The sequence below is a fragment of the Gambusia affinis genome, linkage group LG19, assembly GCF_019740435.1.
Source record: "Gambusia affinis linkage group LG19, SWU_Gaff_1.0, whole genome shotgun sequence".
NCBI classification, from domain to species: domain Eukaryota; kingdom Metazoa; phylum Chordata; class Actinopteri; order Cyprinodontiformes; family Poeciliidae; genus Gambusia; species Gambusia affinis.
The window spans coordinates 3,665,248-3,689,330 of record NC_057886.1 but is presented as its reverse complement, the minus strand read 5'-3'; the positions used below and the strand labels follow the sequence as shown (position 1 = coordinate 3,689,330).

General features: G+C 37.4%; 1 protein-coding gene and 1 long non-coding RNA gene across 2 annotated transcripts; both read left to right on the top strand.

Moving 5' to 3' along the window:
• The first annotated feature begins 3,665 nt into the window (after positions 1–3,665).
• tspan35 (tetraspanin 35) lies at positions 3,666–22,627 on the top strand. The gene is made up of 8 exons (XM_044099313.1): positions 3,666–3,912; positions 6,451–6,525; positions 19,481–19,696; positions 21,159–21,233; positions 21,324–21,431; positions 21,520–21,651; positions 21,748–21,840; positions 22,156–22,627. Exons 2-8 carry the CDS (start codon positions 6,469–6,471, stop codon positions 22,213–22,215), a joined length of 741 nt encoding a protein of 246 aa, XP_043955248.1. The 5' UTR covers positions 3,666–3,912; positions 6,451–6,468; the 3' UTR covers positions 22,216–22,627.
• LOC122821411 lies at positions 12,832–16,637 on the top strand. Its single transcript, XR_006369012.1, has 5 exons — positions 12,832–12,893; positions 13,922–14,084; positions 14,846–14,917; positions 16,235–16,306; positions 16,623–16,637. It is a non-coding gene; the product is annotated as an uncharacterized LOC122821411 (long non-coding RNA).
• Positions 22,628–24,083: the final 1,456 nt, after the last annotated feature.

Genomic DNA, 24,083 nt, shown 5'->3' with positions numbered 1-24,083 from the left:
AATGCGGGGATCTGTTGATTTTGTGCGAATTTTTGTGAAAAAAAAAACAAAAAAACAACTAGAGGGACCTATTGATATAATGGAATCTTAAGAGAAGTAAATACAAAAGTACTGAGCCAGGGGTACTTTCTACGGGAAAGAAAACGGAGGAAAGTGCTTTCACAGTTGGCTCTACTTCGTTGCTCTCATCTCCAAAAGAGAAACAATTGGACACAAAATGCTTTACCAGGAGAACCTTCCAAAGGAAAAAAATTAGCTTGTTCTGCTACTGGCACTTTCTAAATGCGCCTTAAATTGAGAGAAATGCGAAAACAGAAGTGCTGTGCCAGTGTGATCATTCTGTGAGTTTTGATTGTGTTTGTTTGGCTTTAAGTTAACTTACAATTACTTTTTTTCTTTTTTACAAATGAACTGTTCCACTTAGTTTAATGGTCATGTTTATGGAGTTTAGTGGCGTTGGTGAGTTGAAAAAGTTAAAATATAACACAGTAACTACAGGACTATTAGGTCGAAGTCCAGGAGGCTGAAGTTGTTCAGAAAACCTGATTTTTTTCACCAGGCCAAACCGGATGGGTCACTTCAAAATATGAAACCAGACATCGACCTACACTGTAGGAAAATCACACACATACCAGCATTGTCTACCGTTAAATCTTTTTCTATTTTAGGATTAAAAAGAGACTGAATGTGTTGCTTCCTTCAAATGTGGACAAAAGCTGTGACTTTAAGCAACCTGGGAGTAGTATAGATGATGATGTCAGGTCTATTTAAGGTAATGAAAGGTTAACTCACGACACCTGATCTGTTTAAGGCAGCACATCTAAAACGCTGCTTCCTGGTGTGACATGGGACAAAAAAAAATCTGAAGGAAATCAGATAAAACATGAAAAAGAGTTGCGGACCTCCATAAGCCCGGCTCATATACGCGTACATTTTACTTTCATCAGTACAAACAATTAAATCCGAGCACAAAAACCAAGAGGTATCCAGTGATCGAACTGTTCCAAGAAATAGACGGGTTCTTTTGTTCCAGACATGAACATGTTGTGAATTCAATACAAGGGCAAAAGACTGAAGCTGGAAGAGTTGAAGAAGTCATTACATTAAAAATAGCAAGAAATAAAGAATAAATAAGCCAGATAACAAAAATCGTAGTTTTTGAAAACATGTTTTCTAGTCTGATGAATCTAGAGTTTAAGTGTTTGGCTGTAATGACCGTTTGGACAGTACAGGAGTGGCAGTATCCTCAAAGGTCGGCCTCAAATGTTTTCCTTATAATTGGCGACAAAGTGTCTTCGTTACAACAAAGTCAAAATCTTTGTCACCAAACTCTAACCTCTTCCTTCAAAGAGATCGACAGGCCCCGCTGAACTCAGTTACACGTCCCGCCAGGAGGAACGCACTGAAGTTCTCTCTCTCTCTCTCTCTCTCTTTCTTTCTTCCTCTTTCTCTCTCTCTCTCTCTCTCTCTCGGCATTTTGCAAATTGAAATCATTCTGACAAAAACGGAAAGCGTTCAGTCTGATTTAAAATTAGACCGAAGCAAAAAAAAAAGAAGAAGTAAAAAAGATGGACCCTTTTTCACAGCATCTAAAAATATTTGACTTCTACTGGATGAAAAACTGTTTCCTGTTAGAGGTGTTACTTCCTTAAATGCAAAGCGTAAGACCTATATGCTTTGTACTTAATTGAAAAAAAAAAATGAATAAAATGCGCACAGCAAAAATGAATATACTGCGTCAATATACAAAAAAAAAAAAGAAAGGGGGGAAAAAATTGTCTTCCACTAAATCTCACTGCTGGAAGCCATGAGTCTGGATGCGCATAAATCTGTAATAAAAGAGCAGAGCGCTTTTCATGGTGTGGATAATACATCAAACAGAACTTTTTCCTGCCCTGAGGTACTATTAAACCCCTAATCGTCATCAAGACAAACAGTTTCTTTCTTTCTTTGTTTCTCCTCCCTGCCTCACCTTGGAAAGACAAACCCATCCCAGCTTGTGTTGTTTGCCATTTTAACCTGTTTGACAACTTTCCTCTGTTCTGTTTTGGAAATATAGAATCCATGACGTTGCCTTTGTTGCAGCACATGATGTTGAAGTCAAAGTAATATATAGTTGACTTTGTTTGTGTAGCAGTAGCTCAAAACCAAAACAATTTTAATGCGCTTTTGAGGAGTTTCATTGCTGTCCATGTAGCGTGGAGCTCAATTCAAATTCCATTCAAATCAATCTGATTGGGATGAAACACAAAACAAAAGCAGGGGGGAAAAAAATCACTAGCAGTCATTCTGTGAAGTTCAAAGCAAATTGTATTCCATCTGAATATCATCACATTATTTAAAGTTGGCGGAAAGTTGTTTGCATTGCCTTGAGCCACTGTTTTCAGTGTGATCTCATATGCTGAATATGTATTCTTATTCATGTTCGTATTGAATGTGAATTCTTATTCATATGCTGAATAAGAATTTGATCGAAGTAGAAAGCAGGCGTGGGCATTTTTCATGTCGATTATCATTTATCAGGATAGATTTCTTGCTGTGATCAGACTTCTCATGAATCATTGTCGCGACAAATTCCACTTGATCATTGTTAAACCCCTCCTAAACCGTCTCTGTTTCAGGATTGTTAGCTTTACTATTTTGTCTACCGTTTGCTCAACGAGAGCATCATAACCAATGCCAATAAATTTGAAAATATGTGACACAAATCACACTTCTTGAAGTGACTGGTGTCCCACAGCAGAACATTACATAATGCAATGGTTTTTTCAAGAGCTGTATTTGTGTTTGTGGGGCTGTTATCGCTGTGTCATGCAGTCACAGTCACACCTAAAGTTACCTAAAAAAAAAAAAGAAGCAATAAATAAAGTTCTTATTGTAACTTTCAACATTATCAGTAATACCACAAAAAATGGTGAAAAAACCCTGTTAAGTCCATTTCGCCCAACCTTAGTAGGACTTAACTTATTTTCCATGAGAAGAAACGTCTGTCAGAACCGGGACAGACGTCGCTGGTTTGAAGCGGAAACCCAGAAAGACACACAGCTAAAACACAGAGGCGCCGGACCAGGGGAACTTAACTATGAGAAAGAAAATACTTCTCTCCTTCCCATTCCCAACCATTTCAACCACAGTAATAGAAGTTGATTTTGTTATTTTTGAGAGAGCTGAACAAAAAAATAAATAAAATGAGATGGAGGACAGTGGGTACATTCAATAGTAATAAAAATAAAACAAACAAAAAAAAAAACACAGACGACTTGTTATCCAATCCAATATCCATCATGACACCATTACTTCTAGTGGAGATGGCATTGAGCCACTAACACTCCTTTTTTCTTTTCGTTGTGCATTACAGGTCCGGTCTAATGGACAACACGTCTAATATTTCCTAAAACGTCTGTCTGAAACTAGAGCTGTGTTTCATGGAGCCCACAGATATACAGGCAGATATGTTTTCAACATTTGCAAACCCTCTGGTCATTTGCATGCCTACTATAGTTGAAGTTGTGTGGCGACGCACAGGTGAGTTTTCCCATCTTCCTTCCCTCCCTCCCTCTGGAGTTAAAAGGCTCCAGCTCCATGGTGATGTGTCATTACTCAGCTGCTTTGGTCACACCCACTGCACCCACCCTCCCCTTCCTAGTAGCTATAACCAGTCAGTAGCTTCAAAATAACATGATACTGCTTAGAAAGTACTCCTGGAGCTCTTTTGTGCGCAACAGAGTGACAAAGGCAGAGGGAAACTAAGGAGGCAGTGAACATATTCTGGGTCATTTATTGAAGACAGAGTGATCTCGTGTTCCTGTGACCTCACAGTGTTCTCCCACAGCAACGGCCAACCAGTTTCACTAGTGAAGGTAGAGACTGAAGCAAACCACAGAGCTTCTCACCAGACGTCTACCGCAGCAGGTGAGTCACTCAGCGACCCAACTTTGCGGCTTTAGGCTTGTGGAAGAAAAAGGGTTCATGCGGTTGGTGTTTTACAGTCTTGGTATGGTGGCAGGGTGAGGGATCCATCCAACAATGATCCTTTGTCTCCAGGGACCTGCCTGCCTCTGAATGAAGCCCTTTGAGTTTTATCCATCTTTGTTTTTGATGGAAGTCAGAAACACTTCGGTTTTCAAGATGAGCAGTTCCAAGCTGTGCTGTACTCTTGGTACTTCGTTTACAGGTGTTCAAACACAAGCGCCTGAATTTTTTGCATCACCAGTATGGGTTTTTTTTCTGCTTGTGGGTCATTTTCCAGACTTTGCTGAGGTACTGTGAGGGAGTTCCGTGTGACTTTAACTTGTTAATACATCACTTAGCTGATTCCTTGGTGTCAGAGCTCAAGTGCTGACCACGGGGAAAGCAGGAAAGGTTTCTGAGCAGGGAAAACATTGCAGGAGTTTCGGGGGTTGTCCAGGTTACAGCCGGTTACATTTTGTACACCACCCGGCCGGTGAACGTATGGTTAACTCGAGGCTTTCCGCTGAAAGACCAAACACCAAACTCCTGTTTTCCTTAACGTACACATTTTGTAGGAAAGGCACATAAACAACAATCTAGGAGATAAGAGGTCACGGGGGATTGTTCTTAAAAAGAAGCTTGTTGCTATAGACAATAGGGATCTGCCCTGTCATTGTCTGTGGGAATACAATTTATCTGTTATGTTGCTCCACACAAAGAGCACTGTTTCCCCGTCTTGGAGGTCCAAAGACGTGAAAGCTTTCAGAGGAGGCGATCTTAAAGTGACTCTGGACGAATAGTTGGTGTGAGATGGAAGGCCAGAGTTTCTATGTATGCTGATGACAAAGTGCTGAAGTGTTTCTGTGTCACCGTGAAATATTTTAACACTGAAAACTGTAGGTACATAAAAGATATGCTTACGAAGCTGCGCTCAGTGCCGCATTTGTTTTATGCTCAGGTAGATATAACTTTTGGATCAGTTTACATCCCCATTTGATACTCGCTGCCTACTTCCTACTTCTATTTTGTACCTGTAAAATAAATGTTTCATAACTTTGATTGGTAGTCACTGTATATTAGTTGAGGTGATTTTTCTTTTCACCTCCTTTTCATTTAATACTTCATCCATTTTGTTTGTTTTGAACCTCATTTTTTCAATACACAGAGCTAAAAACTTCATCTATTTACATTTGTTTCTGACAATGTGTCAATTTCTACCCTTCAGTGGGACGTTTGGATCCTGCTTTGATAACAGATTAAAAGTATTTTTTTTCAATACGATACTAACAGTCTACTGTGATAAATGTGGTTTTATGACTCTGAAAAATAACATCTTCCAAACGGAAATCCCTCAGAATTAGTCAACTGGGCGAAAAGGAGTTTAATCTGAACTGTGTTGTAATGCAAAGTTCAAACTGAGTTTATTTTATGACTACTTATTGTCATGTTTGATAAAATTACCTAACTACCCACAAAAACGAACTGATGTGTTGTGGTCTAAGAGTATGAGCCAGCTTGGTGACGCTTATGAAATAAGAGTACGAACTGACGAAGGGTCAAACTGACCTTTAACCCTTTTCAAACAGAGAATTTAAAAATGCAGAAGAACATAAATACAAGCAAACATACATGCTTCCTGCTTCCATTTTACACCGTTTTTAAATCCATTTTATCAAACTCCATTTCAATCCTGGCGGTTCTTTTCTCTGTTTGTTTAATCAGAGATTTCTGATTAAACAAAATCAGAAATGAGTGACCTCCTGCCTTTGGACCACATTTATCATCCATCACCACATCTCTCCCCAATGCCCAATGTGACTTCCTAACACTGGAAAATGATAAATCAATGATTCAATCATCAACAGCTTTCTTATCTGATGATCCAGTACTTTTTTTAATATAATATAATCAGGTAATCAACAGAAAATCTGGTTGTATGATTATTAGGAAGAGGTTGTTATTTCTAACTTAACTGGCTGAAAAAGATCAGAACTTAAATCACTGTAAATAGGATGGTGTTACATTTCCATCCTATTAATACCTCCACCCCCCGTAAAACTAAAATATCTTTCTTCTGAAGGATCTTGTTAAAAAAAAAAATGTGAGAAAAACAGAGAAGCATACTTCCTGTATCATCATCCTTCCTCTCCCACATGTGCAAGGCGGGTAGTAAACGCTACATAAAGGACTAAAGTTCTTTCAATGGTTATGAAGCTCACAAACAAGGTATAAAAAGCAGAGTTATAACATAATTTCCTATTCCTGACCTGTTTCTCCCACATAACAGCAGAAAGAGCTTCTCTCAAAGTCTAAAGTGTCCAACAATGTAGCACACTTTATCACAAAGTGTTCAACAATGTTTCACGCTGATGAGATGAGTCATACTGAAATGCACGTATTCTGTCGTCATGATGATAAGACGTATGATGAAAATACTGAAAAGTCTATGAATAAAACTTTGAGTAATGTCAAAACATCTTATTTTTTCTGCCTTTATAGGAACCATCAGCTGGGAGAATGGGGTGTTTCGGATTCCTCAAAGCCATGATGATCGCTTTTAATGGCATCATCTTCGTAAGTAGCTTCGACTTTTCGTACTAAAACTCAGCTTTTAATTTCGCAGGAACATCCGTGTGTGTTTGTGTGTGTGTGTGTAGGTGCGTTTGTTTCTAATACCTTGTGGGGACCATTTTCCTGACATTTACTACATTGTGGGGACCCACTGCTCCTTGTGGGGACCCACTGCTCCTTGTGGGGGCCGAAGCCTGGTCCCCACCAGGGGAATCGTTGTTTAGGGCTCAGGGGTCAGATTTAGGACTAAAGTGTGAATTGAGATACGGTTAGGGTCAGGAAAAGGTTTAGGCTGTAGAAATGAATGGAAATCAATGGAAAGTCCCCAATGTGTGTGTGTGTGTGTGTGTGTGTGCGTGTGTGTGTGTGTGTGTGTGCGTTGGTATATGTGATTTAGCAGGACATTTCGTCAGAATACACACCACACTAGAAGGACATTTTGAATTAGCAGGACAGGAGCGGTGTCCTGCTAAAACAGAGAAAAATCTAAAAACGTAGAAAGGTTTCTATTGGTCTATTAACCCCAAAAATGCAAAAAAAACGAGATGTCCGCTTAATACACATAAACCTGATTTTGTGTATAATCTGTGTATCACCACAGTGCCCCCTATGGCAGGTTTGTGTAATAGCAGGACCTCATGAATATTCACACAAGGTCTTAATCTGATTGGTTGTTTACCGGAAGGTCCTGCTAATTACTACAGTGTCCTTCTAATTCACGTCTTGCAATTTACACTGGGGATGAGTTGGCAATATGATTATTCTGTGCTATAAGATACAGAAATGAATATATATTTTGGTCAAATATTGTTTATTTAAAATATTATGACTAATAAATGTGTGACATAAGTGCATGGATTAAAAGAAATATAAACCATAAGAGAGCCATTTTTTCACCAAACTATTTATACACTCCACTGCTAACATTTTGTTGATTCTGGCTTGCTCTGCATCCATAGAACCAGAACCAAGCATTTTGAAGCAGAATTTAGCTTCAATGCACCACAAATCTTGAATAAAGCTTGAAAACAGCTGAAACAATGAATTCCTTTAAATCAAGGCAAAAACACAACTATTTACAATTGTTTCTGAATCTTAATCAAAGGTACATGTATCATTATATTTGATGTATATGATTTTAATTTTGATTTTACTTTGAATTTAATTTCTTTGTTTTTCTTTCTTAAGGTGAATGCACACCATGTTCTAAATTATTATGCAAATTGGATTTAACTAAAGATTAAATTTTTTGTTGTGCTATTAAATTTATAGATGGTATTGTGTGTCAGGGCTCTTTTAATCACTATAATTAATTTCGGATTAGTTTGTCTGGTGAGCTTAATTAAAGGAAATCTACTTAAGAAGGATGTTCCACATTATTAAGCAGGCCACAGCTTTCAAGCAATATGGGAAAGAGAAAGGATCTCTTTGCTGACCAAAATCATCAGATAGTGTAGTGCTATATGACAAGATATGAAAACATCAAATATTTTAACTGAAACTGAAGCATTATTGTACTGTGAAGAGATTTGTGGCTGATTTAGAACAAAGATGGGTTTGTATAGATAAAGGCAGAATGAGGAAGGTTTCTATTAGACAAATTCATCAAATTAAGAGAGCAGCTGTTAAAATGCCCTTACATAGCAGCAAGCAGTTACTTGAAGCTGGAACCACAAGGTGAAGGGTCCTCCAGAGGCTTGCAGTGCATGAACCTACTATTTGGCAGCTCCTAACCAGAGCTCACAAGCAGAACCGGGTGCAGATGGGCCCAACTGTACATGAAGATTGATTTTCAAACAGATTAGTTCACTGATGACTGATGTGCAACCCTGGATAGTCCAGATGTTCGCAGTAGATTGATGATGGATGGCCACCAAATTCCAAAACAGCTGTGACATCAACAAGGAGGTAGTGGAGGCTGAAATCATGGAGAGAGCTGGTCAGCCCCTTCAGAGTCCCTGAAGGCTTGAAAATGACCTCAGCAAAGTATATGGACTTTCTGACTGATCACTTTCTTTCATGGTTCAGAAAGAAGAGCCATACCTTCCATACCAAAATCATCTCCATGCATGACAATGCATCATCTTATGCTGCAAGGCCACTGTGTATAGGCATGAAAGGGGAAAAACTCATGGTGAGGTCACCATCCTCCTCTGATCTCTGACCTCAACCCTACTGAGAACCTTTGGAGTTTCCTCAAACAGAAGATCTAAGGGTGGGATGCAGTTGATATCAAAACAGCAACTCTGGGAAGGTATTCTGACATCCTGCAATGAAATTCAAGCAGAAACTATCCACAAGCTCACAAGTTCAATGAATGCAAGAATTGTGATGGTGATATCAAAGAAGGGGTCCTATGTGAACACGTAACTCAGTCTATTAAGAGGTTTTTGATTGAATTAGGTTTTGATTTTAGTACTTGTGATGCTGCACATTCAAATATTGATTAGTTCAGAGAACTGTTTGCAGTTCTTTATAATCCATAAAATGTTTAGAAAATCTGCTGTGCATATTAATTTGGAACAGTGCATTTTGAGTTTCTTTTTGAAAAAATACTGTTCTCCTTGGGAGCTTTGTTCAGTAAAATTTTATTTATACTGTAGTAGTTCTTGACTTGACAATCATACTGACCATCATTTCCATTGACCATTTAATAAAATCTGAGAAGATATCAATTACATAATAATTTGGAACACAGTGTATGTTACTTGTATGACTTCTTAGTTCTGTGTTTCTTTGATGTAAAGCACTTTCAACTGCCTTCCAGCTGAAATGTGCTATACAAATAAACTTGACTTGACAGCAGTTTTCAGATCTTGCCAAAGATTCTCTTGAATTTATGTCTAGACTTTGACCTTGCCACTCTAACATGAATGTTTTTTAAACCATTCCATTGTAGATCTGGCTTAATGTTTAGGGTCATTGTCTTGCTGGAAAGTGAACCTCCGCCCCAGCCTCAAGTCGTTTGCAGACTCCGGCAGGTTTTCTTCCAAGATTGACCTGTATTTGGCTCAATCCATCTTACAATCAAGAATGAAGAAAAGAAATGTTTGTCAGTGGGGAAGGTGTGTTCAGAGTGATGTGCAGTGTCCATTCTCCACCACAAGTAATGCTTTGCATTTTTGCCAAAAAGTTCAATTTTGGTCTCGTCTTATTGTTTTTGCTGTATCCCAACATGGCTTCTGGCAAATTGCAAATGGGACTTTTTTATGTTTAGGTGGATGGCCTTGTCTTGGTAGGTTCACAGCTGTGCCATTCTCTTTCCATTTCCAGATGATTCGTGGAACCTGTTTATAACCTAAGCCTGCTTTAAGCTTCTCCACAACTTTGTCCCTGAGTTGTCTGGTGTGTCCCTTGGACTTTGTGATGCTGTTTGCTTCCCAATATTCTCTTAACTAACCTTTGAGGCAGTCTTAGAGGAGTTGAACTTATACTGAGATTAGATTACACACAGGTGGACTATTTAGTCATTAGCAGTCATCAGGCAACTTCTGAAGGCAATTGGTCGCACTTAGGGAAAGGGGGCTGAAGATTTTGTACACTGCACTTTTCAGCTTTTATTTGCAGAAAATGTTTTGAATCATGTATAGTTTTGTTTCTACTCCACAACTATATGCCACTTTGTGTTGGTCTTTCCCATAAAATTCTGTAAAAATATGTTTGCGGTTGTAATGTCAGAAAATATGGAAAAGTTCAAGGGCTATGGATACTTTTGCAAACTACTGTACCTACAATAAGTAAGGCAAGTCCAATGAGAGAAACAAGGTCCAGCAATCAACAGCTATGCATGGACAGTTATCAAATACCATGCTGGAATGATAAGATGGAAAAGGGAGGAAACTCAGTCCACTGATATAAGAATTCAAATGCTACTGATGATGAATGGAAAATTGTGCCTCTCAAGGTTGTAGCATATTGGAGTAGCCCTGTTCTTTCATTGAGAATTTAACTTTTTAAACTTTCATTCCTGCCTTTCTGGGGGAAATATAGCTTTTGTTTGGACAAAAGTTCCTTCTTGTTTTGATACTGTGTATTTGGACTGATTTTTGTAAATATTTTTTATACTTTGCTATTTTGTTATGATGCATAATCATAACAACAGGGTGTTTACAATAGCGAGCAAACAATACTACCAATGGACAAAAAGGCTTAGACTGAAACACAGCACAGAGGTGGTATTTATGGTGGCACACAAGCAGGTGCCTAGTACCGTAGCAATAGAGGCCAATCCACATAAGTGGATGACTTATTTTGGGCTGTCTAGCCCACAATAATAAATTTAGCTCTACATGGGATTGGGTGTCCATATGTTAGGTCATTATTTTATGACTTAGTGGTAGTGGAAGATTATTACATATTACAGGCTAGACCCAAGATGTTCAGTGTTTATTGTTGTGGTGTAAGTTTACAAAAGTTGGCAACTGTAGAGATTTACCATGGTGCTAAACATGGTGATTTAAAAGGAATAAATATTTTTCTGAGAAGAATTATGTCCACATATCATGTAAAAAGATAACTCATTGTGTTAGGAATCATTAGGGCCCAATCAGCCCCAATAATAAACATTAATTAATAATGCATGCCATGCAAAAGGTTAAAAGAGTGTGGAAGGTGTGGGCAACAGTAGTGCCTGTGGTCACTGAAACCCTTGGGGTAATGACCCTAAACTGGAAGAGTGGCTCAAACAATACATCATCAGACCTCTTGATACAGAGAAGCACACCTTTGGGAACTGTTAATATACTGTGAAGACCACTCACACTCCAAGGCCTGTGGTAGAGGACCCAAGCTTTTTTTAAATTTAATGTCCTTTTTAGGATCAGTAAAGTTTTTTTGAATTTGAAAGAAGGGATAACCACTCATGGAGTAATACAGAATTACAAATATAAATATAAAAAGCATTTATTTAAAAATATTTAAAGTGCCAAAAATATTATGATTACTTATGTTACTGTTAGCACAAAACTTTAGATTGATATTTTGTCATTATCTCAATGTCACTACTCTGCATACATGCAGATTGTCTAGGTAGTCTAATTTGTCTGTAGGCAGGTACATAAGACAACCTTTTTCTGCTGGTGTTGTCTGCCATTAGACAACAGTTTTGTTTTTATGATTTAAAGTGTTTTGAACACTTTATATCATAAAGTGATCTAGTGTGTATATATATATATATATATATATATATATATATATATATATATATGTGTATATATATGTGTTGAAATGTGCTATAGAAGTAAACTTAAATAATTGATTGAACAGAAATGATTAAAAGAAGTGACCTTCCTGATAAAAGATTAAACATTGCTGGTGAGAGATACCATCTTACTGTTGTTTCCTAATTAAAGAAAGATGTATGATAAACTATTTAACTTTGAAATATTGAATGAAAGTTACAAAATATAACTCAAATAAATTTGTTTTCTTGTTTCTGAAAAAAAATCTGACCTTGTGTGCTTCAGAAACAAAATGGATTTCTCCTTTTGTTGTACCCCTCCTACTCTATCAACATGGTACAGTCCATCAAGGCCAGGTGCAAGCCATTAGTATTAATTGAACTTCTTTTGCGTGGAAGAAGAGGTAAGACTCATACAGAATCTCTTAAGACATTTAAGTACATATTGATTTGTAATTCTGAAGAATATTGTAGGTTACTTGATGTTTGGATGCACCAAAGCATCTGATTTGCTTCAGTTTAGCTAGTTATCACCAACCATCTTAGTCAGTGTACCAGAGTTTAAAGGGAAGGTGGCTCACTCCAGAATTAGACAAAACTGTATTTGGACATTTTCTGTGCATCAGTGAGTGATATTCTTTCACAGGCACAAATTATCCTTTGTAATAATCATTACTATTAAGATAATGTTTTAATATTTGAAGGTTTTGAGAAGCTGTCAATAGAAAGTCAATTATGCAATACTGTGTACTTCAGTACAGGTTTTTCGCATACAATAAAATCAAATCATATTGTGTACAGCAGAGGTGTCAAACTCAAGGTCTTGAGGGCTTGTATACAATAACTTTTAGATGTGTCTGTGATGCCACATGGCTGGATCAAATGAGGTGGTCATCAGCAGGTCATCAACTTGACTGCCCTTAGAAGCTAATTCAGTCATATAATTCAGGTGTTTTGGACCAGAGGAACATCTAAAAGTTGCAGTACACTGCCCCTCGATGCCTGGAGTTTGACACTCCTGATGTACAGCATCATGTTGTTACTCAACAACAAATTACTCTGATCTTTGCAGGAGATGTCAGCAACAAGGTCTCAGAGAGCAAAAAGAAATCCCAAACATGATGCCAGCTATTATTCTCCTTGGGTGAAGATAAAGAGGGATTTGATGTAAAATACATCAATTCATTTAAAGGTGAGTTGTGACTTTTTTACGTACAGGATTCCAGAGTTTATTAAAGGATTGTTTTTGTTTACTTTTCTCTTGCTTTTTGACTTTTAAACTATTTTTGTACTGCACACTAGCATATATATATATGTATATATATATATATATATATATAAAAAAAAAAATAATTCCCTTCTCACCCACCGCGGGTGGTGATTCTTCTTCCTCTTAGCTCGGGTCCTCTACCAGAGGCCTGGGAGCTTGAGGGTTCTGCGCAGTATCTTGGCTGTGCCTAGGACTGCACATTTCTGGACTGAGATGTCTGATGTTGTTCCTGGGATCTGTTGTAGCCACTGTTCCAGTTTGGGGTGACTGCCCGAGGTCCCGATGACCACAGGCACCACTGTGGTCTTCACCTTCCAGGCCCTCTCCAGTTCCTCCCTTAGGCCCTGGTATTTCTCTAGTTTCTCATGCTCCTTTTTCCTGATGTTGCAGTCACTTGGTATTGCCACATCCACCACAACGGCTTTCCTCTGTTGTTTATCCACCACGACTATGTCTGGTTGGTTCGCCCTCACCATTTTGTCTGTCTGGATCTGGAAGTCCCACAGGATCTTAGCTCGGTCATTCTCCACTACCTTCGGGGGTGTTTCCCACTTTGATCTTGGGGGTTCCAGTCCATATTCTGCACAGATGTTTCTGTACACTATGCCTGCCACTTGGTTGTGTCGTTCCATGTATTCTTTCCCTGCCAGTATCTTGCACCCTGCTGTTATATATATATATATATATATATATATATATATATATATATATATATATGTATATATATATATATAAAGGAGGACTGTGTTTTGAAATTCCAAGTATAAAAGAATGAGTGACATTTAGAAGCACCACTCAGCTGACAAACAAATGTTCAAGTAACACAGAAAGACCTCAAATTAGATCAATTAACTGATTTTGAAAAAATTTTAATAATCTCATTTGCTACTATTTGAAAGATATGCATTGTTTAAAGTTTATTCAACCTTACTCATTATGTTTACCTGCAGGTCGGGGTGTGTTCAGCTGCCAGTGCTTTCAAAAAGGAGATTTCCTTATTGAGTGCAGAGGGGAAGTCATAAGTAGGAAGGAACAAGAAAACCGATTGAAAATTTACCATGATGCACTCCAGGCTTTTATGTTTGATTTCAAGTTCAATGGACAACAGCTTTGGTATGTGACTGTTTTAATGTTGTTTTTTATCTTATATTTAATCAAAGTGATGTAAACATTTTCAGCTTCATCAGTAAAAGTAGTTTTAGTTGGAGGAGGAATATTCTTCTGACATGCAAACACCAAATATGCAAAATCATTTCCGTTGCATGGTATAATTATTCTTATAGCATACTTAATATTTTAGTGTTGATGCTGCCAGAGAACATGGATCATTGGGGAGGCTGGTAAATGATGAAGAGATGAACAAAAACAACAAAATGAAAGTTACAAGGGTGGATGGAAGACATCATCTCTGTTTGTTTGCACTCAAAGATATTGGTCCAGGGGAAGAAATGACTTATAATCGTAGTGATTCTGACTGGCTATGGAGAATAAGGGTACTAGTAAGTGTGAAAATACTATCACAAGTCATTCTACTAGCATTGAAAATATTTTTGAAGGAAATGTCAAGTTGTAGTACAGAGTTTCATTATAGTTGAAAACAAGAAGTGATTAGCAGAGTGCCTAAAAACCAGATTTTGGAGAAAGACTTAACCAGACCACTATTTCAACTTGTTCAGCGCTATCCAAAATGCTAGAAACTGTCATATGTAAATTAATATATTTTGACCTTATATTAATGAACATTTTATAGCAGGAGACATATTTCGCAGTGTCAATACATAAAATGTCTGTTTAACAATCAGCTGGACAGGTTCATTAAATAGGTGGATTTTATTTTTCTATGGACTCATTCAGTATACATCTCTTCATTTCAGATTTCCAAAGATGAATTGTGTCAGGCTGGTGATGTGGAAACATGCGGATCCTGTTCAACCAACCCTCCAGAGGTAATTTTGGTGTCCAACGACCAACATATTATCTAAAACTAAGTCATTGAAATGATATTAAGTACTGTTAAAACACACAGGTATTGTCTAGTACTTGATATGTAAAGCTGCATTAAAAGGGAGGACAGAGGTTTGAAATTACAAGTACAAAAGAATGAAAGTTACATGTAGAAACGCCCATACACAGAGGTCCTGTGTAATACTCATCATGTAAGGTGCCAGAATAAGGAGGACATAGCTTTAAAATTACAAATACAGAAATGAAAGTGACATGTAGAACGCCTATACACACAGGTCCTGTGTAGTACTAAAATGTAAGGTCCCTGAATAAGGAGGACTGTTTTCTACATTGGGAACAAACTCACATTCAATGAGTGTTCTTTACATTTCAGATTTCCAAAGATGAATTGTGTCAGGCTGGTGATGTGGAAACATGCAGATCCTGTTCAACCAACCCTCCAGAGGTAATTTTGGTGTCCAACGACCAACATATTTTCTAAAACTAAGTCATTGAAATGTTATTAAGTACTGTTCAAACACACAGGTATTGTCTAGAACTTGATATGTAAAGCTGCATTAAAAGGGAGGACAGAGGTTTGAAATTACAAGTACAAAAGAATGAAAGTTACATGTAAAAACGCCCATACACAAAGGTCCTGTGTAATACTCATCATGTAAGGTGCCAGAATAAGGAGGACATAGTTTTGAAAGAATGAAAGTGACATGTAGAAACGCCAATACACGCAGGTCCTGTGTAATACTCAAAATGTAAGGTCCCTGAATAAGGAGGACTGTTTTCTACATTGGGAACAAACTTGGATTCAATGAGTGTTCTTTACATTTCAGATTTCCAAAGATGAATTGTGTCAGGCTGGTGATGTGGAAACATGCAGATCCTGTTCAACCAACCCTCCAGAGGTAATTTTGGTGTCCAACGACCAACATATTTTCTAAAACTAAGTCATTGAAATGTTATTAAGTACTGTTCAAACACACAGGTATTGTCTAGAACTTGATATGTAAAGCTGCATTAAAAGGGAGGACAGAGGTTTGAAATTACAAGTACAAAAGAATGAAAGTTACATGTAAAAACGCCCATACACAAAGGTCCTGTGTAATACTCATCATGTAAGGTGCCAGAATAAGGAGGACATAGCTTTAAAATTACAAATACAGACGAATGAAAGTGACATGTAGGAAACGCTTCTATACACACAGGTCCTGTGTAGTACTAAAAATGTAAGGTCCCTGAATAAGGAGGACTGTTTTCTACATTGGGAACAAACTCACATTCAATGAGTGTTCTTTACATTTCAGATTTCCAAAAAGGAACCGTATCAGGCTGGTGACGTGGATGCATGGGGATCCTTTTTAACCAACCCTCCTGAGGTACTATTGGTCTCCAAAGACCAACTTATTTTCTAAATGAAGTAATTAAAATGGTATTAACTACTGTTCAAACAAACAGGTCTTGTGTAATATTCATCATGTAAGATGCAGGTATATAGAGGACTGAGTTTTGAAGTTACAAAAAATTGAAAGTTACATGTAGAAGTGCACAGACACACAGGTCTTGTGTAATATTCAACATGTAATGTGCAGGAATATGGAGAACTGTTTTCTACATTGGGAAGAGACTCACCTTAAGCAAGTGTTCTTTACTTTTCAGTTGATTAACCCCATATTTTTTATATGTTCTTTTCAGCACAAAGTAAACACAAATGGTAAGGGGAAAGAGCTCAACAGAAAACTAAAACAGAAGGACATAGAGCCAGCGCGAAAAGGAACACAAATAAAAATGCTGGTAAATCACCACACCTACACAAGTCTTGAAACACCTAAGCTAGTTAAGCTCAAAAGCACAACTGAAGCATGGTCAAAAGTAATGATCTACACCACTGAAAGGCAATAGGGTGACCATGTTCTTCTTTATGCATGATATTTTGAGCAGACATTATCCAATATGTCATCTGGCTTAAATTACCACACACATACCATTTAACTGTGCCTTGTATTAAAATGATAAACTTTCACACAGCCAATGTTCAGATGCTAGAAAATCTAATTTGGTGATCAGTAATGGGACTGTTTATATTACTTTCTCTATCCCAATCTTAATCTGAAATACATTCACATATTTATATTTTTTCAAAATATCAAAGCACCACAAAACTAATAAGCAAAGTAATCAGAGTATATCTTTAAATTTGGTTAATTTTAAGATATTAACCAAATTTAACATCTTAAATTTGATTAATCTCTGGTTTTAGGAAACCAGAGATCTCAATAAAACGCCCTTAGCTGATGCTGCAACTGTACAGAAACTGTATTTGGGTTGAGTAATTGAGATTGTTCAGAGTGGGATCTCCTTCACTGGAAAAAAGACTAGGCACCAGCATTAGAAGGAGGAACAAGTCTTTTGGCTTTGGATGGTTCTTCACCAGCTGCTGAGGCCTGTTTGTCAAACAAATGCAATTTTAAATTATGAAAAAAAAATTTTTTTTCTAGAATTCCCTCAAATAATTAATCATACATACCAAGCAACCATACCAAGTGTTAACCTGTTTGGCATTTGCAGAAATTAATTTTCATCGATGCAACCTACATGCTCATTTCTGTAGCTTCTCCCACTAATGTATGTTCTTTATGAATGCTTATTTGAAAACAGGCATTACATAATTTATAACCAAGAAAAATTAACAATTGGAGTTGGTTTTCACTAATGAATTATTTCTTTTTTCTAGCATCTATGGAAAGTGCTAGGAGAGCAAAAAAGCATCCATGATCTCCCTGGAGATTGCTGCGGTCATGAGGCACTTTGGCGAACACATCAAGAAAGGACAACTGGCCACTATAATAGAATGCCAGCATTATCTTTTTAATTTAACAATAGACCCGTAATTCATTTAACTTTGCCATTCACAGATTTTCCTTTATGTTCACAAACAGAATTGTTGCTCTAGTTCTTAGTGAAGGTGCTGTAAATAAAGTCCACTTTCTGTGTAGCCATATTCCATATTTCCATGTTTGGACTTAATACATATATATTTCATGTTTGTGTATGCTGTGGTCCTGATAAATAAAATTGGCCCTGACAATTACTGTTGGTATCATGGGCGGAGCCAAGCACCTCATTATCGTCTGTCCTTCTAATACAGCATTGCATCAGGTTCTTGTATTTTGAGTTCTGATGTGTGTATTGAAGTTTTCAAGTGAGATCTATGTTGTGTAGCTCAAACAAGATTTTTGACAACTTACTACGTCTTTCTAGCACAAGTGGAAAGGGGTGACTGTTTAGTGTTGCAAAAAACTGGTTTGAAAAAATTGTCCCTCTAAACCACCAAAACCCGTATGTGTGTGTGTGTGGGTGTGTGTGGGTGTGTGTGTGTGTGTGTGTGTGACCTCCATGTGGTGTCAAACAAAGCCACCATCTGAACTATTTGTTACAAAAAATTTTATGCAAATATAGAGAGAGGATATATAAATATGACACACATTCATCAATAACTCCTTGTGAAAGACACCCAGGAGGATTTGAATAGGACATCACAGTATCTGAATGGGTTTGTGAGTTTTAACCAAACATTTAACTTGAGTCAGCCAGATACAGAGAGACTCTCAGGTTTCCAGGAAGTTAAAGGAGCACCATGCAGCAAATACTGACATCTAGTGGTCATGTTGAAGAATGCATGGATCTCAGATTCTATCCATTAAAACAAACTAAAACTGTAAGGAAAATTACCCAATGTAGAAAAAAAATAGTGTTGTGGCAGAAAACTTTAGTTTTTAATCAGAATATTATTTCTGTGGAAAAAATGATTTTATTTATGACTTAATTCTTGGGATTTGTTTCTCTCTTGATGTTTTTCCTTTGTTCATTTAGCAGTATGCATTCAACAGATTAGAATATCATTGAAAATACAATTTATTTGGGGAACTTTATCACAAATTGAAACACATTATGTAGATTAACTACATACAGATCGATGTTTGAAAACTTTTATTGCTCTTAATCCCGATGATTTTCCACTTATAGCTAATAAAAACATGACATTTTAAATTACATTATTACACCAGACCAATAAAAGTATTTTTATAGAAGTAGGCTAAACGAAAAGTATGTTTAATATCTGACTGAAGGTTGTTATTTTCAAAGGGACTTTTGAGCTGTCAAACGAGACTCATCCAGACGTATTTTCTGATTTAATGAATTTGACTGTGTATAACTTTGATCTTATAGTTCAACCAGAATGATTTTCAAGGAACCTAAAGAGTTAAAGTTAAAATTCTAATTCTAAGGCTAAAGATGCAGATAGTTGGTGCTAGAAATCAGTCAGCCTTACAGTTGTGGTGTCATTTATTATAATCCCACGAGAAACGTAAATTCCCCTCATGTTTTCACAGACAAAATGAATTGACACAGTCGGCATTCAGTACTGTTCCAGTATTCAAATAATTTTGCATGTTTTTTTTCCTGTTTTATTTATTTATTTATTTTTTTTGCCCTCGCTATCCCAGGCGGTATAAGTTCTCCTCTAATACTCTGTCTTCTCTCCCGTTCAGCTGGCCGGGATCACCATCCTTGGCGTGGGGATCTGGGTGAAGGTAGACACCGGCTCCATCTTCAACTTCCTCGGAAAAATCAACGACGTCCCACCGGAAATCAATCAGGTGCTCAACGTGGGATACCTGCTGATCGCCATCGGCGTCCTCCTGGTCGTCATCGGCTTCCTGGGCTGCTGTGGGGCCATGAGGGAGAGCAAGTGCATGCTGCTGCTGGTAGGCGTTTCTCAAATTTCACTACTTCAGAAATGGTGAAGTTTCAAAAGTCAAAAGATCAAAAAGTCCCATTTGTCAAGTTTCACCATTTGAAAAGTGGTAAAACTTTGTCAAATTTGAAGAAATTTGATAAATGTAATGATACAAGTGGTACATCGTCAAAAAGTTATAATGACAGTATTGCAATTTAATAAGCGACACATTTTGTCTTTCTGATATTGACGTATCAGCTAACAATACCCGGAAGTTCTACTTCTTAAAATATCTCAATGTTACTTTACACAAATAAAAAGTGGAATATTTATATGGAAAAGTTATATTAAAAGAATCGTGAGAAACGTAGGCAACGTTACAGCTGTCCAGCAGATAACCACTGATATCCTCCGTAAGAACAGCAAGACAGAAAAGGTCAGTCCTAAGGAAGTTTGCTTTTCACACAATACTTTGTCTAACAATATTAATGGAAGGTTTAGTGGAAGGAAAACATACAGTCAAAAAGTGTTCAAAAACAAGCACAGTTTTGGTTAGGAGAGATTCAAACTATGTTCTATAAAATCCTTCAGTAAAGTTTACCTCATGACGCCTCAGATCTACTTTCTTGTTCATTTCTGACTCTCACAGTCTAAGAAAGAATGATAATTAATAATTAATAATTAGCTTATGCTATACAGGGAAAAGTTAAACCCTCCATATGTAGAGGGTGGAATGAAAACAAATTACAAATACCTGCATACCCAGGCCCATCACTAGGACAGGTCAATAGGTCAACCCAGGGCAACACAGACAAACATTGGACATGCAAACACACACACACACACACACACACATTCCTAAGGGCAATTAAAAGAGTCAAATACATTTGGCATGTATGTTTCTGGACTGTAACAGGAAGCAAAGAGAATTGGACAGACACTCTTTGGTCAGGATTCGATCCCAGGACCTTCTGGCTACAAGGCATCAGTGCTAATCACGTCTCCACCATGTAGCCTGCAATAGTAGCAGGTACATGTTGTTGGCCTGTTGTTACAGAATTAAGTTATAACTTTCATAAACTTTAGAGGAGAGATGTCCTTCACAAGATATTTCCTCGTCCGATTTATTTTGTGTGGTGGACCGTGATGTACAATAGTAGCAGCATAGTGCTAGCATTTCTAACAATTCGAATCTTATTGGCACATATTCATAATGAGGTCTTCCTCCAGTAGCGTTTAAACACATCAGACAGGTGCGATGCTAGTAGCGATTAGCATCACAACATTTAGCAAATCCTACAGTATTTTAGACTCGCAACTGGAAGAAACTCAACTTGAATGTTGTCATTCTAGTATCTGAGGCAATTACAACCCAGTGTCTGCATTTTATTTCAAAAAGTTAATAAAAATATCTGTCCCAAGCAGGTTTTAACTTATATTTTATAATAAACTGCCATCACTTATATCCTTTAATCTGATCTTCTCTCCAGTTTTTCATGATAGTCCTGCTGGTTTTCATCGCTGAGGTGGCGGGGGCCGTGGTCATTCTGGTTTTCAGACCTGTGGTAAGTGACCGAAGGAGTTCAGACCAAACGGCCTTCAAAACAAGATAACGTGGACAGGAGGCAACATCTAATGCTGTATGTTTCTGTTAGGCAGATGCACTGTTTGAAAAGGTTGGCACAGCAGCAGTTAAGAACATCCAGAAAGACTATGGCAACAATGCTGACGTTACCGGACTGTGGAATACCACCATGGACGCGGTACACAATACGTCTGAACCAACGATAAGCTCTCCTTCACAACGTTTCTCATCAGCTCACCTGATCTGCTCTCTATCTCTCTCTGCAGTTAAAATGTTGTGGATTCTACAACTACACAGACTTTACGGGTTCCCCGTATTATACGAAGCACAACAACACCTATCCACCACGCTGCTGCCCGACCAACAGCCCATGCAACTCAACTGTGGCAGACGCAAAAGTAATGCTTTTGAGTCTAGGAGACAATATCACATTTAGTCATTTAGTTACTATTTATTAATATCTGCTGTAAATTAAATCTTCTGTGTTTCAAAAGAGCGCAGATGGCTGCTTCACAAAGATCAAGAAGCTGATTGATAACAACACAGTGGTGATTGTGGGCGTTGCTCTCGGGATCGCTGCTCTGGAGGTAAGACCCCGACGTCCAAAAGGGGAAAAGAATTATGTATAGGAGATAACTTCACTGTCATACAACAGAGTAGGGCCATGCTAATCAAAAATAATAATAATAATAATAATAAAAGAAATTACGAGAACAAAGTTGTAGTATTGTAGAATTTTGACAATACAGATAATATGAAGAGGACAAAGTCGTGCAGGAATAAATACGAATAATTTCGTAATTTCATTTATTAATTTAATAAAAAAATTAGCCTGACCCTAACACTCCGTTGTATCCATTACAGCGTTCATGAACTCTTATTATTATGTTCCCTCTCCTCAGATTTGTGCCATGATCGTCTCCATGATGCTCTACTGCAGAGTAAAATCCACCATGGCCTAACGAAGAGCAGGAAGTCCTTCTGCTTCCTGCCTCATCGGGGGAAAACATCGACTGCAACGTCAGGTCTTGTGCAATCGAGGACAACTGAATGATATTTTTTACTGCATCTCGATTTATGAAGTAGATTTAATTTATGGATCTAAAATATAAATTTTTCTGAGAAATCATCAAGAAATCCCTCTTTCCATTGTGTATATATGAAAGAGAACTAAAGCATTTCACACGTATCCAGTTGTTGGGGAATTACATGATGCAGTTTCTGTAATAATGAAGCAAAAGCTGGTTGTTGTGTTTTAGAGGTGAATGACGTACGAGAGCTTCTTGTATGCTAAATGTAGTTGAGCAATAGTTGTTTGTTTGCTGTAAATTGATTTGTATTTGCAATAAAATCATATATTTCCGTGTAAATGGCTCCGACTGTTTTGCTGCCATCAAGTTATTGAATTTGTTTAAATGGAAAATGTCACATCTGTCATGTTTTGCGGTTGGAGGTTATGAGGAAGACGCTGTGGAAATAAAGAAAACAAACAATTTTAAGATAAAAGTCAGAGATACAAAGTCCAAAGTCAGGCAGCACAGAATGAGCGGAAGGCTAAGAGCTCAATAAACATCTGATAATTGACTTGAAGGCAGACGAGAGGAGGACCCAACAAAGAACACAGGTGGGTTTAAATACACAGAGGGTAATCAGGGAAACGAAGCACAGCTGGGAACAATGAAGGGAGAAACAGGACAACATGGAGACCCAATAAACACAGAAACCTGAATGAACGCACAGAAAAAACAAAATCCTTACAACATCAGTGCTGGTTAAAACTAAAAGTCTTGAAAGCAACAAAAGTAAATAAAAATCTAAATAAATCGGCCTGTCCATTGTCTTTGAAAGTAAATAATAAATAAAATAAAAAGCTTTCGAGTAAATCTTCCATAATGCAGAAAGGAACTGCTATACATATGGATGATGATGTCACATTATGTAACAGCTGTTATTGTCTGTTGTGAACAGAAAACAAATCTATTTTTTGAAAACCCTGAAAGCTCCAGTATGTCAAAAAGGCATTTATTGGATTGAGTGAGCGCTCTTGACTTCACCAAAGATTTTCTCTGCAGGAGACCAGGGTGAGCACCATGGCAACGGAGAGGTGAAGAGGTCAGATTTATCAGGTTTTTTTTGTCACTTTTCTTTAAACTTTGGTTTAAAGACAAGTGACAACTCACTCATTGTTATCTACACATAAAAACAAAATGAAGGTCATTTTAAAATATATTTAAGATATAAACCATAGCTTTAACCAGAGTTAAACCTATGGTTAAATGCACCATGAACCCCGAAATGTCAGGAGACATTTAATTTTGTGGGGGAGTGCAGCACTATGAAAGAGAAATGAATCAAATTAGTAGCCCCCCAATTTTATGTTTCTTACCGTCAGACTCTATTATGGATAAAAGCGTGTGATTTTCGCCAGCAGAGGGCGCTAAGTGATTAGTGAATTAGTTGTTCCAAAATAACACACTTTAAGTTTACTGATGATTAGCCTGGCTTCAAGCATCCTGAACTATGCTAACCTACTTTCTATATTGATTTTTCACCAGGTTCTAGACTCCAAATCACTTCAGTAACTTCCTCCATTTTTTTCACAGATCCCCACATTTCTGTCTGATTTCACTGCTAAATTTTTTCAAAGTTGGTCAAAAACATTGGGTTTAAGTGACTGCTGCCTCAGCCTTAACTTGATGTGAAGTTATAGTCAGTGACAGATATGACAAGTAATACAAAGTCACATTTAACATCATACATTAGCACAAATATCATAAAGGTTCCTTACAAATATTTCTAAAATGAAGCCTAGGCGCAAATTCAATCTGGA

Bases quoted from the DNA above. Each gene is read 5' to 3' on its own strand.
- tspan35 (XM_044099313.1), top strand. From the start codon at position 6,469: ATGGGGTGTTTCGGATTCCTCAAAGCCATGATGATCGCTTTTAATGGC. The intron at 6,526-19,480 runs GTAAGTAGCTTC...TCTCCCGTTCAG, and splicing joins CTTTTAATGGCATCATCTTC to CTGGCCGGGATCACCATCCT. The intron at 21,432-21,519 runs GTACACAATACG...CTCTCTCTGCAG, and splicing joins GGAATACCACCATGGACGCG to TTAAAATGTTGTGGATTCTA.